The 18,632-nt window shown below is 38.1% G+C and overlaps 2 protein-coding genes across 2 annotated transcripts; one reads left to right on the forward strand and one right to left on the reverse strand.

Annotated features, from left to right (window-relative positions):
- Nucleotides 1–666: 666 nt before the first annotated feature.
- Nucleotides 667–2,609, forward strand: LOC308402526 (green-sensitive opsin-like; the record flags this gene model as incomplete). The annotated part of the gene is made up of 5 exons (XM_080891437.1): nucleotides 667–1,051; nucleotides 1,142–1,310; nucleotides 1,502–1,667; nucleotides 1,795–2,034; nucleotides 2,120–2,609. The coding sequence occupies 5 exons, from the start codon at nucleotides 667–669 to the stop codon at nucleotides 2,216–2,218; spliced, it is 1,059 nt and encodes a 352-aa protein (XP_080747563.1). The 3' UTR covers nucleotides 2,219–2,609.
- Nucleotides 2,610–10,980: 8,371 nt separating this feature from the next.
- LOC308403360 (green-sensitive opsin) lies at nucleotides 10,981–14,065 on the reverse strand (the record flags this gene model as incomplete). The annotated part of the gene is made up of 5 exons (XM_080892692.1): nucleotides 10,981–11,114; nucleotides 11,360–11,599; nucleotides 11,865–12,030; nucleotides 13,415–13,583; nucleotides 13,681–14,065. 5 exons carry the CDS (start codon nucleotides 14,063–14,065, stop codon nucleotides 11,016–11,018), a joined length of 1,059 nt encoding a protein of 352 aa, XP_080748818.1. The 3' UTR covers nucleotides 10,981–11,015.
- Nucleotides 14,066–18,632: the final 4,567 nt, after the last annotated feature.

Here is an 18,632-nt window from a genome sequence, read left to right on the forward strand (position 1 = left end):
AATCCAATCAGGATAATGACACCCAAAGTTCCTCCATATGGAGACAGACTGTGAGGGTAAAAAAAGCTTGACTGTAGGTCTTGTCTGAATTAATAAACACATAAAATTTTTAATGTAGGGTAGTTAAGCACTGTAGGAAAGAAAGCACCCACAGTGAATTGGATTAGAAGAAGGCAACACATACATTTCAACACATACATAGCTCACATTAAAAGACACAGACTGTGTAAAGCACACTATCACTAAACATTATCTGCTGTAGTTAATATATTTAACACTCTAAAATCAGTACACGTTATTGTTTTTATATACACAGACATTTCTCATATTTCAGGTATGATTTGTGTGTTTGCTCATGATTAACTTCTCTTCAGACTTTAAAAGCTGAGGGAACGTAATTCCCTTTCTCGAGTAAGGATTAAGAGAATTCCTCCGGACTTGGAAAGGGGAGCAAATTAGTTTGGACCCTGTCCTGTCTATCCGGTGTTAAGATTAATTAGTGACCTCTTAGCTTCTGCACTACCTCACAACCCGCTAATCCCATTTTGGCTGTTTGACAGGGTTAGTGGAGAGGTATAAAAATCACAGGGTGTAACTTGAAACATCGTCACCGTCCACACAAGTAGACTTTTTACACAGACACAACTAAACAGCTGACTAGCAAAGATGGCTTGGGATGGAGGAATTGAGCCCAATGGCACTGAAGGCAAGAACTTCTACATTCCCATGTCCAACAGGACTGGGATTGTTAGAAGTCCTTTTGAGTACACTCAGTATTATATGGTAGACCCGATAATTTACAAAGTTCTAGCTTTCTACATGTTCTTCCTGATCTGCACTGGGACTCCCATCAACGGCCTGACATTGTTTGTAACTGCTCAGAACAAGAAGCTCCGGCAACCTCTCAACTATATCCTGGTCAACCTGGCTGTGGCTGGACTCATCATGTGCTGCTTTGGATTCACCATCACCATCACATCAGCTCTTAATGGCTACTTCATTCTTGGACCCACCTTCTGTGCTATTGAGGGATTCATGGCCACACTTGGAGGTAATAAAGAAAGCAGATCTTTTCAGGATCCTTTCTATTTCATTGGCAGATATACAATATCAATGAATAACTCACCTTTTCTGTCTACAGGTGAAGTTGCTCTCTGGTCACTTGTTGTCCTGGCTGTTGAGAGATACATTGTGGTCTGCAAACCCATGGGAAGCTTCAAGTTCTCTGGAGCTCATGCTGGTGCTGGAGTTTTCTTCACATGGGTCATGGCAATGGCTTGTGCTGCACCTCCACTCTTTGGCTGGTCCAGGTAAATTCTATTTCTTTTCATTTCATCATAATGATTTTAAACAGTCAGAATACTGCACAAAGGAGATTAACAAGATGAATAAGTAGTTAGTTGTAAAGGTCTTGAAATATTATGAATGTTGAATAAAAGCTGGATAAAAGCTAATTTTATTGAAGAAATACATGAGATTTTTAAAAAATAATCTCACACAGGTACATTCCTGAGGGAATGCAGTGTTCCTGTGGTCCTGACTACTACACACTGGCTCCAGGTTTCAACAATGAGTCATATGTCATCTACATGTTTGTTGTTCACTTCTTCGTTCCTGTCTTCGTCATTTTCTTCACTTATGGAAGCCTTGTGATGACAGTCAAAGCTGTAAGTGAAGCTAAAGTTCTTAAATTATTTATAATAGATCAGTTAATCTAACCAAGCTAGCCATTGCTACTGTGGAATTTATTGCACCTTGCTATTATTGATTACATTTAAATGAAAAACTTAACAGGCAGCAGCACAGCAGCAGGACTCAGCTTCTACCCAGAAAGCTGAGAAGGAAGTGACCCGTATGTGTGTCTTGATGGTCATGGGCTTCCTGGTAGCTTGGACACCGTATGCTAGCTTCGCCGGTTGGATTTTCATGAACAAGGGAGCTTCTTTCACTGCCCTCACTGCAGCCCTCCCTGCTTTCTTTGCAAAGAGCTCCGCTTTGTACAACCCTGTTATCTACGTGCTAATGAACAAACAGGTTGGTGTTACGTATTCTCATAGTTTTCTTCTCTGTTTTTCAGTCTTTTGCTGTTTACTGAGTTTCTGAATTGGCTGTCTTTCAGTTCCGTAACTGCATGCTATCCACCATTGGAATGGGCGGCATGGTGGAGGATGAGACCTCAGTTTCAACAAGCAAGACAGAGGTGTCCTCTGTGTCTTAATCCTGATGGCATCTTCAGATCTATGGACATTGATGATTGCTTCCAGATTTTAGAACATCCCATTAGAATCATTTTGCCAAATGGATTTAACAAATGGAGTCTGGACCAAAAACACTAAGGAATTCTATGTTATCTGTGAACTAACAGAAAGGCAAATGCATTTTCTGTTGGGATGATGTTGTACAGCAATTGTGTGTCTGTGTGCATGTGAGAGCATTTGAGAGAGTGAATATGAGTGAACTTGTAAACGAAAAACACCTCAAACTGTAAACCTGCTGAAATGTGACACTTGTACCTGATGAATGTACAATCACATGTTGATTGTTTTCATGCAATTACTTGGGGGAGCATATATTTCACTGGTCTACCAGTGGTGTTATTTTTATGCATTATATGAAAAGGAAAAAAAAAATATAGGACTGAGTAAATATAATAAATGCATGCATAAAAAGAAACATACTGGTGTGGTTGCTTAACTTTTACATGCTGGTTTGATTATCTGCTGCTTAAAACCAAAGCAGAACATCACACATTTAAGGGACATTTTCGATTAAATTCCAAACTTTTTTTTCTTGAGCAAAATATAAGATTTAGCTAATGCAAATTATGGCTAGCTGAAGTAGTAGCCCGGCTATTTCCAAAAAATATACCAAGGTGGAACATTCAAGTCACAGATGCACATTTGAGAATAGCTGTCATCACACTATAGTTACACTGATAGTAATCCTTTGTAAAGCTTCTGCTGAAACAAGAACAGAATGTGTCATTTGGAACTGCTGCAGAAACACTAGGTCATGTAAATCCAAATCCAGTTTATTTATATAGCACGTTTAAAAACAAAAAGTTTGCCCAAAGTGCTGTAGAGAAACACAGGGTAAAACACAAGATACAACCACTGACACTCACATAAAACATAATAAAACACATAAAAACCATATCAACTCAAGCCAGTCTGAACGCTATCGAAAAAAGGTGTGTTTTCAAAAGCATTTTAAAAACAGGAAACGAAGATGCCTGTCTAATATTTAAAGGCAGCGTATTCCAAAGTTTTGGGGCCATAACTGAAAAGGCTCGTTCTCCTCTACGTTTAAGCCTTGATTTTGGGACAACCAACAGCAGCTGGTCAGCTGATCTGAGGGTCCATGAAGGAATATAAGGCTGAAGTAACTCGGAAAGGTATGGGGGAGCAAGACCATTAAGGCATTTAATTACAGCAGCTGCTTTATACTCAGTGTTTAGTTCTCAAAATCTTTGCCAATGCACGTTTGAAACACATGAAAAGCTTTAGGTTCAGTAGAAGTCATGTTGCAGCTTAGGTAATATACAATTGTAACAAGATTGAAGGTCAGTATTTGTTATGGCCACATTTATTCTTCAGCACAGTCTGAACTCTCATAGGCAAACTTTCTTCTTTTTTCTTTAAGAAGGCTTCAGGAATAATTCTGCAGTCTTCTTGAAGGGCATTCAGAGCTCTTCTTTAGATGTTGGCTGCCTTTTGTTCTGTTCTCTGTCAGGATGATTTTTCGTTTTTTATTCAGGTATGCTTTTACTGCACTGGCAGTGTATGTGGAATCATTCCCGTGCTAAAATTAAGCTGTTCACAGGTGCTTACTACCTGTTATTGCTGCTGGCGCGGTCTCTGCGCACAGAAAATCTGCGTTGCGCACAAAAAAAAATCTAACCTGAATTGAAATGAAAATTAATACTTTAACAATCCTGTTTTGCAGTGTTAGTCAGTGAGGCGTGGCTGATGTGGAGTGAAGTCACGTTAATGACAACGTGCACAATCATTGGAGATGTGAGCAGGACAGACGGAACAATTGAAATTAGAGGGAACATTGCTGAGGGAGTGCAACACTCCGACAACTAGAAGTTGATGATCTATTATCATGACCCATCTATTTCTTGCATTTCTGTTGTCTTCCTTATCACATTAACAGTTATAAGTGAAACTTAAATTCACTTTGAGTTCTAACTAATCCTCAAACAAGAAGATTTACATTATAGCTGCTTTTTAATTAAATCTTTGGTAAACTGTTGCAAATGTTGATCATAGGATCTGGTCTCAGACACTTTACTTTGCAGCCCAGTAACAGGATTACAGCCAGAAGACTGTTAGGGAAGTGAGATGTGTGTGCGTCATGATGTGCGTCTAGTACTTTGGATACCATATGCCACTTTCACTGCATTGAATCTCCCTTCGGTGCCATCATCACCTTTAGAGGTTAACAGTGCACAGTCCTGTTATCTGTGTGCTGATGAACAAGCAGGTTGGTTTATGTATTATTTGTCTTTCTTTTTCTTTCTGAGCCGATTGTTTTTTATTTGGGTAAGTGCATGCTGGTGGTCGACAAGGTGATGGGTAAGACTTCACTTTCTGCCCACAAAACAGAAACTCCTCTGTCTTTTAAAACACATTTTTCTATATCGGGACATTTTGCTTTTTAATTGTCTGTTTGATGTAGAATATATTTTGATGCGCACTAGTCAACATGTTGAGTCCGAACCACTTGATTTGGACAACTTGATTCACAAACACTCGTGTTTGTGAATTTAAAATTGCGTATCAGTGTATGTGTGCTTACTTTAATTCCCCCTGCTATTTAAGGTAGTGATATACGCTTGATGTAGCACCATAGCACCATCTACATTTCATCTTTTCATTTTCATCTTTTATCTTTATCTTTTTTAATGCTGCAATTTTTTAATGAAGCAAATGGCATATAATTTAAATATTGCATTCATCAGGCTTAAAATTGGCTAATAGCAGCTGACAGAAAAGCTTGCTTTTTTCCCCATGAAGAATTCCTGCCATGCTGTTCAGGGCTTACAATTATTTTAGTGTTCCTACTAAAGATTTAACCTGGCCAAGCACATATCTCTCCTTACTGACAGTAGAGGGCAACATCTCCCACAAGAGGCATCTTTAGATCATGTAATTACAGTTACTCAATCAAGACGGTGCTGACACAAAAGGGTGTGGTAAAGCTAGATCAGGTTAATCCACTTAATAAAGAAAAGAAGCGAGTCAAGCCCACCAGGGCTGCACACCTTAGCTTTTTGGTAGAACACCAAGCGCTATGAGTTGAATGAACTATACTGGTTCTTTTAAAATAGATAAATGCCATAGGAATGTGTAAGTTGGTAAGATCTATCTGAAATATAAGCATAATGTGACAGCATAAGGGTAGGAGTAAACAATACAATAAAATACCCAAGTTCACGCACATGTGAACAAGAACCTGAGATATTTTAAGTCCTCCACATTGGGCAGCAACTCATGACTGAGAGCTATGGACTCGGACTTGGAGGTAAAAATTCTTATCCCACTACTTTACACATGACCGCAATGAACTATGTCAAACGTTGTGGTTATAAGCCTGTGTATAGAGATGCTGACGCAAGTTTTAGCTTAAAAGCTTTTTAGCAATGTACTTTTGTATGTGGCAATATCATCGACTTACTACAACCCTGTAACAGTAGCCTCTTTGGTCATAAAGAGGCTACTTAATGCCCTGTACACAATATAATAAGGTATTATATAATACCCTGTACTTACAAATTAAGGTTATTTTCAAAGATTACTGAACAAAATAGATTAACAAACCATTGCAACGTTGACTGATAATTTGATGTGATAACAATGATGTGTATACTAATTGGTGGCCAGCTAATGAAATGAAAGAAGATCTCTATTCATTTATCTGTCTGATTTTCTGGGTGGCTGCTGGTCTCTTCTTTACATCACTTCCATATTCCCACGCTGTCAAACTCAACGCTGTCGTCATCACTCTGGCCCAATCATTTTGTTGCCCTGCTCCTGCGAACCAATCAGTTTTTGTCCCATGTGCTATAAATCTCACTGCTCTTCTGTCATTCTGCCTGCAGGATTCCCATTCGTGCAGTAAGGCTCCTCCCAACATCAACCTCATCCTTCATCAAGTCTCCATCTGCTGCATTTCTGCCAGCATGTTTCAAGGCTTTGGGAGTCCTGCCCTACTTCTGTCAGTGTTGTACTCGCTCTGCTATGTAGCTACATTGTTGTCTAATCACAAAATAATGCATTTATTAAAACTCTGATCTACATTAAATGATGTTTAGTTCTTTCAAATGTTCTCTCTTAATGAGTTGCATCAAGAAGGGCAAAGCTGCCAAATCAAACATCCACCCACTGCGGTGACCACTTGTAAATAGGTGCTTTTATTAGTAGTATTATAAATTTTGAGGGGCAGTCCTGTTAGTAAAAGAGGTAAATTTATTACTCTGAGAACACTAACACTAGCAAAAGTTCATGTTGATCATGCTAACCTCAATTAACCTAAATTTAAATTTTATATGAATTATATGAAATAATAATAATAATAATAATAATAATAATAATAATAATAATAATAATAATAATAATAATTGTATGAAAATAATACAGGAGATAAATTGAAAAATAAAAGATTTAAAAAGACTCACCAAAGGTAGTTAAAAGAAAAACAAAAAATACAGTAAAATGTTAATTGACAGAATAAACAATAAACAGACTTATAACAGTACAATAAATAGATTCAAGACCTTTAATGTTGTTGTGCAAGCATAAAAAAAATCCTAGCCTCACACGGTGCATAGCATTAAATATGAAGCAAACATCTACACATATAAAAAGTATAAAATTGAAAAACTCTAACAAACGACAAAACTGATTTAAGTGATATATCCCTTTAAAAACAGAGAAACAACTTTCAAAGTGTTTTGACAGAACACTTAAGGGATAGAATAAAAGGTTAAAAAGGTTAAATATTACAAAAAAATAAAGCAAATTAATTAAAGAACAAAAGGCTGCAATTAGGAAAACAAATAAAGAGAGATAACCAAAAAATAAGAAATCAAATGTAACAGAATCACTCATAAAGGGAAATCACTTATTCTGCTGGCCTTATCTCCTCAGCCGACCGATTTCAAAGCTGATGACACTAAAGGCAAGCCAACAGTGATCATCAGATTTAAGCATTAAAACAGCCAGAAGGGCCCCCAAGCAGGCATATATGGGGTCTATGTACCTAGATGCAGATGACATTTTAGTGATCAGTAAAGTCTATAATCTAATTCTAAGATGTAAAAGAAGCCAGGATAAGGGTGATGTGATTTTATCTTTTTTCTATAAAGTGAAAACAAGTCTCACACAAACAGTTTGGCCATTGTCCTACTACGCCTATATCAACATGTACTGTAGTGTGTCTCAGCAATTATTATTTATTTTATTATCATTTCATTTCTTTATCATTTTAATTACAGAATATGATAAAAAGCAAAAAATAATAAAATAAGTAAATCAGGGATTTCCTAACTCCAACAGTAAAGAGCAATCATTATTCCTGTTTATTGCAGAATCAGTCATCTAAGCAGAGAAGCCCAGATCTCCCTCTTGCTGCTTCCTGCAGCTCTTCCAGGGAGACACCGGGATGAAGACAGCCAGCAGAGGCAATCACTACATCACATTCTGCATCCACCCCAGAGCTTCCTAACAGGGATATCTGCCCAAGACATGTCACCCTTGTGGCTCACAGGTTATTTTTACAAATTACATTTTCACCATAACCGTTTGCTTTAATGTTAGTTCCTCTTCGCATGCACTGAATAGCAATACATCATTCTCATTCTCGTATTCCTATTCGCACGAGTCTCCTCATGGTTATCTTGTGTGGTTACTCTTCCTGTATATTACATTCATAAAAAGAAGTCTGTGATTGGTTTGCATGTATGCACTATTGTGACAAACATCAGTAACTATATCAGTAACATTTGTGTTTCCACAAAGTTCAGGGATTAAATCTTTAGGATGAATTAAACAGTTGCAAAATCTGTTTATTAGATGTGTTGGTTTCAGTGCTGTACATAAATGAGAATATTAATCTGTCTGTAACTTGAATACAGTGATTAAAATGCTTGTTGAGAATCCTGTAGTCATTTTAATTTATTAAATATTTATGTTTTATGTATATTTTATTAAATAACTGTGAGGGTAATGAGGAAGCTAAGGGCCTCACTTTACTTAATGTGACACATTAATTAGCTCACCCTTTAAAACCTGAAGGATGAAAAAATTACCAGAAAATTCACATTTTTTGAAAATGCAGTGTTTATTGAACCATTTGACAAATTTGTTTAAAAAATAACTACATTTTAATGTCTTTTAATTTATATCATATTTGCTATATCAGGCATTTTTTAAATCGCTTTTAAATGTTTGTGCAATTTATTTAGATTTTTCTTTCATTATTTATCTCTTTATTTGAATTTTTTTGATACATCCATCCATCCATTCGCTTCCGCTTATCCTTTTCCAGCTGTCATAGGGCGAAAGGCGGGGTACACCCTGGACAGGTCGCCAGTCTGTCGCAGGGCTAACACATAGGGACAGACAACCATTCACACTCACATTCACACCTAGTGGCAATTTGGATTATCCAATTAACCTATCCCCACAAGTTGCATGTCTTTGGACGGTGGGAGGAAGCCGGAGTACCCGGAGAGAACCCACGCAAACACTGGGAGAACATGCAAACTCCACACAGAAAGACCCCGGCCTGATGGTGGAATTGAACTCAGGACCTTCTTGCTGTGCGGCAACAGTGCTAACCACCGTGCCACCGTGCTGTATCTGATCGTTCAGTCTGACGTCACTACTAGCCGTGTCTGGGCCTAAACTCTGCTGCAGGTTCATATATAAAATGATCACTGTGGCATTACTGAGAGTTAAAACACTGTCTTAAGTCTTTCATCTTTAATAAAAAATTATCAGCGTTCTGCTCTACCAGGTGTAACAACTGAGTTTAACATCCAGGCATCCATGAAAACTGAATTTATGACATTTAATGGAGTTAGAAGTTAGCAGGAAGTTAGCTCGCTAGCTTCCATCTAAATACAATATAGCATGTCCTGAGTGCGGGGTTTTGGAAACAAATTAAAACGTACAGCTTTCTCATCACAAATGAAGACAGAAAACTAAACAGCAGTGACGTTTGTAGGGTTACTGAAGTTTGGCTAGCTGGTATATATTGATGTGCTATGTGACCGCTAGTGACACAGCTATGTTAGCATAATATAAACAAGCTAACTTTTTTTCCACTCGATAAAAGTTAACGTGAGTGTTCTCGGTGGTCAGGAACAAATGTAATCGCATGGCAGGATGCTGTAAAAGGACCAAACTTCAGCCAGGAGAACAACTGAGATAATCCATCCACAATACGAAGTTAGTCATTCATATACTGCTGCATGGGCTGGGCTGTAGTTACATCCTAAGATTTTAAAAACTGAGCTTAAATAAATGATTAGCGGTAATAAAAGCCGAGGGAGGTCAACGGTGATCACTGACTTTTTTTAGGAGCTTTTTGAGATTAAATAGAAGAAAATACAAAGCATTAAACATGTTAACAACACAAAAGCCATATTAAATGCAGACTACTTTAGGCCCGGAAGTAGGAGTCGTCACGTCATCACTTAACTCATTCACTGCCATTGACGTCTATAGCCGTCAATGGCAGTGAATGAGTCAATGGGTTTAACTCATTCACTGCCAATGGCTGGCAGTGAATGAGTTAATAATCGGATTGTCATTCCCAAGCCTAGCTAAATAAGGAGGGGTTGCATCATAAAGGGCAGGTCGAAGCCCAGGTTAAAAATGACTGCCCCCTCTGCTGTCGGCAGAAGACAGAAGAGGAGGATATAGATGGGAAATGGTGTGAATGGGCATTGTGAACTGGGAAGGGTTCTCAAGACTGAATGACTGATAGCTGTTACAGGCTAACACCTCTGTTCAATAATGGCTGGATGTAGATGGTCTCCTTTACTCTCTCAAATCTCAGAATACTAATACTAATCACTTACATGATTATAGGGTCGGTAAGCAAGTCTGAGGGCCATCTCCTAGTGGACAACCCCAGCAGGGGCTAAATAGCTGTGACTCTTTATCTTTTTTGTTGTTGTTTTTTTTTTTTTTTTGGGGGGGGGGGGGGTTGTTTTGTTTTGTTCTGTTCTGTTCTGTTCTGTTCTGTTCTGTTTTGTTTTGATTTGTTTGTTTGTTTGTTTGTTTGTTTGTTTGTTTGTTTGTTTGTTTGTTTGTTTGGTTTTTGTTTTGTTTGTTGTTTTTTGGGGGGGTGTTTTGTTTTGTTTTGTTTTGTTTGTTTGTTTGTTTGTTTGTTTGTTTGTTTTTTGGGGGGGGGGGTCGTTTTTTACACTTAAGAAGGCTCTTGGATGAGAATTGAACTGTCAACAGGAACCAAAAAGAAATCCAGCTACCTTCATTTTAGGAACTTGTCTAGTGACTGTCATGACCTTGAGAACCTACAGAAACATATTGTTCCTGTACTTTTTATGAACTTTTTACAAGATATAAACAACATCTAATCTACTTCTGCATCTCTCAAACCTCTCAGTGGTTTCAAATAAAATCTAAGGATAAATTCTGGAACTGTTCAAATAAAGGCAACAACCAAGTAATAAATCTTTTCATGCATGCATTTAATATATTATTCCTAGGCTTTTGTTTATAAAATATAAACAGAATATCATGACAGAAGCTACCAAAACCTCTTTATGTCACAAATATACAATGGGGATTCTTATCCCATCAAAAAAAAAAAAAAACTTAGAGTCAAGTTTTCACATACAATAGTAAGGAACAATTACAGTAAAATCCTGCAGATAAAAATGAACTTGTATCCATTTTCTCATGCCCATGTCAAGACAGTCATTCGGAATGAGAGAAAAGTCAGGAAGGAGTATGGCTGGAGATATGTAGGTAGTATTTTTAAGAAACGGAGGAGACTTCTGTCTTGCTGGTTGATACTGAGGTCTCATCTTCAACCATACCACCCATTCCAACTGTTGAAAGCATGCAGTTACGAAACTACAATGGGGATAAAATGAAGAAAAAGAAAAGAATGAAGGAAACTTCATTGTGGTCTTTGTGATCATCCCAAAGCAAAGAATCCAATAAATGAGCCTGAATCTAATAAATATTTGCCATGAAAACTATTAAAAATAGGGTTTATAAGACATTACACGATAATTGCATGCAGCCATGAGGACAGATCGTAGCTGCTTACTTGTCCCCATAACTGCTGATTTGCAGGATCATAATAATAAACTGACCTGTTTGTTCATGAGGATGTAGATGATGGGGTTGAACAATGCTGAGCTCTTTGAGAAGAAAGCAGGGATAGCCATGGCTGTGGCTGTGAATGCAGCTCCCCTGTTGAAGAAGATCCATGCAGCAAAGGAAGCATATGGGGTCCAGGCCAAGAGGAAGCCGAAAACCATCAGGATGCACATGCGTGTCACTTCCTTTTCAGCTTTTTGGGTAGAAGCTGAGTCCTGCTGTTGGGATGCAGCCTGTAGATAAAGAAATCATTAGATAATGTCTGTGCTGAATTCAGTGTTGATGCTAAAACTATTCGATGACATGGCTTAGGTCATGAAGGCTGATCAGTTCAAATATGTGACCAAAATGTCAGCAGGTAAGGATGTTTGTTTTTTTTCAGAATATTAGAGCAATGTTAGATATTATCTCCAACATTGCCCTAATATTCTGAACAACAACAACAACAAACATCTGGATATAGAGGAACAACATTTAATTGAAATAAACATCACTTACGGCCTTCACTGTAAAGACTAAATTTCCATAGGTAAAGAAGATGGTGAAGACAGGGACACAGAAGTGGCAGGTGAACATGTATATGACATAAGATTCGTTGTTGTATCCTGGGGCCAGAGTGTAGTAGTCAGGTCCACAGGAAACCTGAATTCCCTCAGGAATGTACCTGGGAATACATAAAAGGTTAGTTGAATATGAAGCATCAGGTAAAAAAAAAAAAGAAGAGGTTTTTAGCATCCACCGGTTGAAGTGAATGATATCACCTCAAAGGGAGAGATGCCAGCCTCCTTGAGATTTGCAAAGGCTAACCATTTATTAAACTGGTGCCAAGACTGTTCGTAAATCCTCTGTGTCATCCACAGAAGTTCTCAAAAAGTAGAACAGGAGGAAGAAATATTTCACTCAGCAAATCTTCATCAAGAGAAGCAGTTTAAATCCCAAAGATGCATATTCTCTGGAAATGTTACAGCGATACTTCAGTCAGAGGTACACATTATATGTACACAGTACATGCTTTTGAGGTACTTCCAGAGAAAATAGCAAATAATCAACTGATTTAAACAAAACTATTTATTGGGGGCAAAAAAGCTGAACAAACCAGAACATTGTCATCATTATGGTTTGAAACAGTCTCTTAATATAATTTTGTTAATATTACATCAAAGCTGAGACAAGATGTACCTCAAGTGTTTTAAATAACAGCTAAAATAGGAACCGCCGGTGGAGGATTGATGCTACTGAAATTCAGTCTATCCTCAAACTAAAGCAGAGAGTAACTGTATTTTTATGTAGGTTTTTTTTTTTTTTTTTGACTTTTTGACTAGTTTGGAAAGTTCATTCAAACACTGCAGATGTTCTCACAGATGTGCTGCACTTGCTGGTTGCTATGCTTTCACTCATCCATCCAATCCTTGAGGTTTAAGTCAGGAGACTGTATTTATGAAGTGTCTAGTTCTTGTCTTCAAATTTTTGAGTTCGTTGTGCTGCTTTAAGTTTGTTTTCCTTTATTACTTCCCTTTGTTATTTCCTTTGCTCCTTTGTTGCTTCTTATTTTATCATTATTGTTGTTTGTTTGTGTGTTTGTTTTGTTAGCATATTACCATTTGTGCTAGCTGTCCTCTTTTTTTTTTTTTTGTACGTTCCTCTTGATTGTATATTTATCCTATGTATTCCTGCTGTCTACTATTATATTTTATTCTAGCACAGTTCTTGTGGAGCACCCACAATTTTGTTGTACAATGACAATAAAGGGCTCTTCTGTTCTATTCTATTCTATTTTTCAGCCCTTCCTTTGCACAAACAGAGGATTTACGAGTAATCAACAAAAGTTTGGGTATGTGTAAGCTGATGTCTTATGAATGAAAGATGAATTATGTTTTTCAGCTTTTTATAATTCAAGCTTTGGGGATTTAATATTATCATCTTATCTGGAACAACTAAATTTTTTTAGAATTAGACTGAAACGCCTAAAATAAAAGACACTTCCATTCCCCTTGACTGCCATTCCAGACATGGGTAGGATACAGAATTTTGAGTAAATATCTCAGTACCTTGACCAGCCAAACAATGGGGGGGCAGCACAGGCCAAAGCCATGATCCAGGTAAAAGCACAACCCACTCCTGCATGGGTAGCTGTAAACTTGAAACTTCCCATGGGTTTACAGACCACAATGTATCTCTCAACAGCAAGAACCACAAGAGACCACAGAGCTACCTGACCTGTTGAGAGGAAAGAGAGCGGGATGTATGATGAGAACCTTTAAACCATGTCACCTTTTACAGTTTCTTAAATCTGCCTGAAATTCCAAAACTTTACCTCCAACTGTAGCCATGAATCCTTCAATAGCACAGCTCAAAGGACCCAAGGCGAAATAGCCATTGACACAAGAAAAAATGGTGACTGTGAATCCAAATATGACCATGATCAGTCCAGCCACTGCCAAATTAACCAGGATAAAGTTGAGAGGTTGTCGGAGCTTTTTGTTTTGAGCGGTGACCAGCAGTGTCAGAAAGTTGATGGGGAATCCAGTAATGACAAGGCAAAAAATATAGAAAGCAAGCAATCTGAAGAACCATGGATCTGCCAAATAATACTGCGGATATTCAAAAGGACTCCTCACGAGTCCTGTCTTGTTGTTCAAGGGGATGTAGAAGTTTTTGCCCTCTGTGCCATTAGGCTCAAGTCCTCCATCCCAAGCCATCTCTGCTGATCAGTTGTCCAGCTAAGCTTCTTGGAGCACTGTTAATGCAGCGGAGTCTGAGCAGCCACAGTTATATAGCCCCAAGGGGATGATGAAGATGGGCTAAGAGGATCTGAGAATTCAGCCCATAATCTCTGAGTATAATCACTTGTTACTTGGCGATCCTATTTCCTCCACATTTTCTTAGGAAGCATTTAGTAAATAAAACCATGACTTTTACCAAATGATGGTCACTAGGTCATTGAGAGTAGGCTTTTACCTGTTATTCATCCATTTAAACTGGGAGCGTTTTACTCATAGACCATTGCGTTTCATAAACAAGACAGAAATTCTTGGCGGTCTCAAATTTCTGTCACAACTTTAGCATAGGCCAAGCTTCAGACTTCGTGTTCACAAAGGTTTTCCACACAATTTCTTAGTGGGCAGACTCAACCCTGTCCACATGCAAGAGTGTCGCAAACCTTGGCAGGTGATATTTGCAGTTTATTTATAAAATGAAACAAACTAAAAATAAACTGTTTTTCAAGTCACCAGCACTTTTTGCACCGCTATATCAGGTGGTGTTTTGATACAGAGACCCACAAACCTCAGTGATTTATCATCGCTGAACTTGTGCCTGTGTCCTGAAATTGGAAATAGAATGGATACGCCCACACGTCGCAGCGCCGTGTTGATTAGTCCCATTAGTCTGCCCTAGTCTTTCACTTCCTTTTCCACTACAAAAAGACCAGAAGAAGAAAAAAGGACATGCTGTAAAAGGCCAACAATGCCAACATACTGTAAATGCTATAAATAGATGCTTTGTGCATTCTTCTTTCTTTCTTTTCACGGGACACATTCCCATTAACACCACAGGACTCGAAACCCTTATAGTCCTCTCCTCATTGAGCTTAGTCATGGGCTGTATTGTAAAGTGTTAGTGAAAAAACAAGTGATTTTAATTTGTGTAATTATATAGTTTTGGGTATGATAAGTCTGGTAAATCTCTGATTGTGAGTCACATGTGTGCACTGTGATCAGACACAAAATCTATGCTGACACCTACTCTCAAAAAAAAATCTCTGCTTGAAATCAATGGGAATATATTCTTACAAGCATGTGTTTTTAACAGATTTGCTTAATTGCTAGATTACCCTTTCTTCTTATTGCACTTTATTGTGGGTTAAAAAAAAATGTGTGGTCATTTTTTCATTAAAGTCAGTGTTTCCATGACCTTAACCTCAAGCTGATTGCAATTATGTTTCAATGAAATTGCATTTGCTCTATTGTGCATACAGCAACACAATTAAGATGAGTTTTTTCCCATAATTTGGAAAGACCATTTCTCTTTCTCCTGCTGTGCTCCTTTAACAAAGCACACTTTGTTAAGGCACAGCTCATGAACTGCAACATCTTTAGTAGAGTCTATTCAGGGACCTGTATATATGCTTCATCTGGCTCTGCATTGTGCTAAACCTTTACTTTAGATGTTGATGTTTGGGTTCCTTTAAGCTCAAGGGAGACAACATCTGACTGGTTTCCAGTTCTCACTCCCGAGGCGTAACATGTCGACGTTTTGTCACGTCCCGCGGCGCTCAGGAACGCCGCGGGAGGAGACCTTCGGCGTTCTTATGGTACACAGCGGGTTATGGCTGGAATCCAGTGCAATGACGCTCCCGCGGTAATAGACATTCCAGCCCTAAACCTAACCTTATCCCTAGCCCTAACCATAACCTTATTCCTGATCTTAACCAGGACTATAATGATGTTAAATAGCGTGTTTCTAAGCGATTTGAAGAAAAAGAGCGAACATGTGTAGATGGAGTCCAGACGGTTCTCATATTTCCTGTTTTTTCCGAGGTTGTCATTTAGGAACGTGGTGGGTAGCCGAAATCGTAATATGTTGACGATTTGTCACCTAGCGTAAAATGTTACGCTTTGGGAGTGAGAACGTGTTGCCAGTTCCTGCAATTTATTCTTCAGCAGGATGGCAAATCTAATAACTACAAACATACAGCGATGGGCACTAAAAAAAAGCCATAAGAAGAACAAGAAGAACAGATGGTCTGGCCCTCACTTACAGAGCTTTGTGGTAAACATCATGGATTCAGTATGGGATTATGTAAAGAGACCGAAGACACTGAGACGGCCTAAATCCACAAAAGAACTGTGACAAGTTCTTCATGTTGGATTAAGATATCTGCCTAATGCCAAGGAAAACTATGCAAAACTGTACTTAAAATAACAAGTGCTGTTTTTCCTGGATTTTGATATTAACAATGATATTTTTTGTCTAATTAAATTTATTTTGGAAAGAAAGAATGGATGAATTAAAGATAATGTGTCAAAGTTTGCAGTATTACCCATGCAAACTATAAATGTCAACTCAGTACTCATGGGTAGTAATATCAGAATGTTTGATGAATGCTGGAACTGATATAAGACAAAAAAAAATCTAGTTGTTGTTTTGTTTTGTTTTTTGCCCCATTCCTGCTTGCAAATCACAGGGGTCAGTGGATTTAATTTACTTAAATTATTTTTGTTGCTTTTTTAAATTTAAATTGTAAAGCTAATGTGAAGGTCTTTCTAAAGTCTCAACCAGTGACCAGCAGTCAATGAAATCCATTGTTTACCATTTGGTGAAGATGATCATAGGTCGGATTATTCAATGTCAGTGCAAAAAACCCTAAAACCAATTGTGAGCAAAGAAGAACAGACATTTTTATTCTGCTTAGTGTTTAGTGTAGGTTAAGATAGAAGTTTTAAAAAAGCAAAAGAAACATGTTGGAAAAGGAAAAAAACGCAGTTCAAACTGAAGACGCCAATATTCAGCTAGACAACCACACAGCAGTTTCTCTTAACCTTCCTGCCTTCTTGGGACCTTTTTGTGCCACTGCTATGTGTTAAATGGCTGCCATTTCCACTGTGTTCAGTGGAATATAACCAAACTTGCCACAGGATAGTTTTTACCTGTCAATGTTAATATTCCAGTGTGAATTCCTTAAATCAGCCTAAAATGGCTGAGCAGCAGAAATCCCCACACCCATCACCCTGGGGACCATTTTCTGCTCATTGACTTCCATTATAAACGCTATTTTTCAACCCCAAATTATCATCATATGATTTTATTTTTTCTTCTTTTCTTGGATGTCAATGAAGACTCAGGGCCTTGAAGTTTTAATTTTTAAATTGCAAAAAAAATGCAAAAAAAATAATGGCAGGTCAAAATGTATGTTGGTGCCAATCTTTGGTCCATCTAAAGGCCTACTTATAATGACAATCACATATTACTTCAACTGGTTTTTTGTGGAAATATTTAGTTTCGTTTTTTGGTTTTTGGGGCTTATAACACAGGGCGCTCATGTAATAACACTGGGATTTGAAGGGTTAAAACAACGAAAATATAATTAAAACTTTACATGAATATTTCAGGGAGAAGTAGTTTTACAAGGTTGGCTAATTTAAAGTGGAATAAAATATGGATATATGGTCTTTTTATGGCGTGGCTGAGAATGGTCCCTAGGGTGATGGGTGTGAGTTTTTTAAAGGATGGCAGGAGGGTTAAACAAGTGCTAAGTAGCTGCTAATTCCACTTCCCTGTCAGCAACACCATGTGATTTCATTATCTGGCTATGGTATCCTTTCCACCATCCCAGAGCACAGGCAGGCCTACCTGGACCTGCAGCCACGTACTCAGAAAATCAAATTTGAATATTTCAAGCATCCAAGAAAAAGTAGATGCATTCTTCAGGTATATGTGTCTGCCTGTGTGCCATAGTCTAGCGTTTGGTGACAAAACACTAAACCCATCAGCAGAACACCTTTTTCTGTCACTGGAAGAACAAGCATTGCTGAGGAAACCAGTGTCAAAATGGAAAGGGCCTTTTCACATGCCCTAGTGACACATTTGGCAGCATGATGGTGCAATTCAATTCAATTCTGTTTCATTTATATAGCTCGAAATCACAACAGTTGCCTCAAGGTGCTTTATATTGTAAGGTAGAGACCCTGCAATAATACAAAGAAAGCAGATAAAACCCCAACAATCATGTGTTCCTCTGTGAGCAAGAGCTTTGACAGTGGGAAAGAAAAACTGCCTTTTAAAAGGAAGGGGGATGGTCAGCCATCTGCTGTCAGTTGGGCTGAATGGAGGAAGACAAGACAAAGAGATAAATAGTTGTGCAGTGGTTAGCACTGTTGGGTCAAACCCCTGCTCACCTGCTTTAATCATTTAGAAGAAGCTAATTTACAGTTTTGAATTCCAGTCCCTTTCAAATGACTGAGTGAGAGACCTGAGAGAGCACAGACGGAAGGGTCAATAATGCTGTTGTTTATTCAGCAAAGGTGAGCGCTAATTAGCTAAAGTTAATGTGTCATTCATTACATTCCACAGTGTCACTCATTTAATGGCTAGACGGTCACTTTAAGCAAGGAAGTAGTGACAAGTCTGCAATATCTTTTTATTAGGTTAACGAAATATCGTATCACATATTATTGTGTTTATTTATATGACTGACCTCTTACAACATGTTTGCTGTCACCAAGTTAAGCATTGGTGCAGTTTGGCCAAAGCAATTATGTGACTGGG

The sequence above is a fragment of the Rhamphochromis sp. 'chilingali' genome (assembly GCF_963969265.1).
Source record: "Rhamphochromis sp. 'chilingali' genome assembly, chromosome: 9".
NCBI classification, from domain to species: Eukaryota; Metazoa; Chordata; class Actinopteri; order Cichliformes; family Cichlidae; genus Rhamphochromis; species Rhamphochromis sp. 'chilingali'.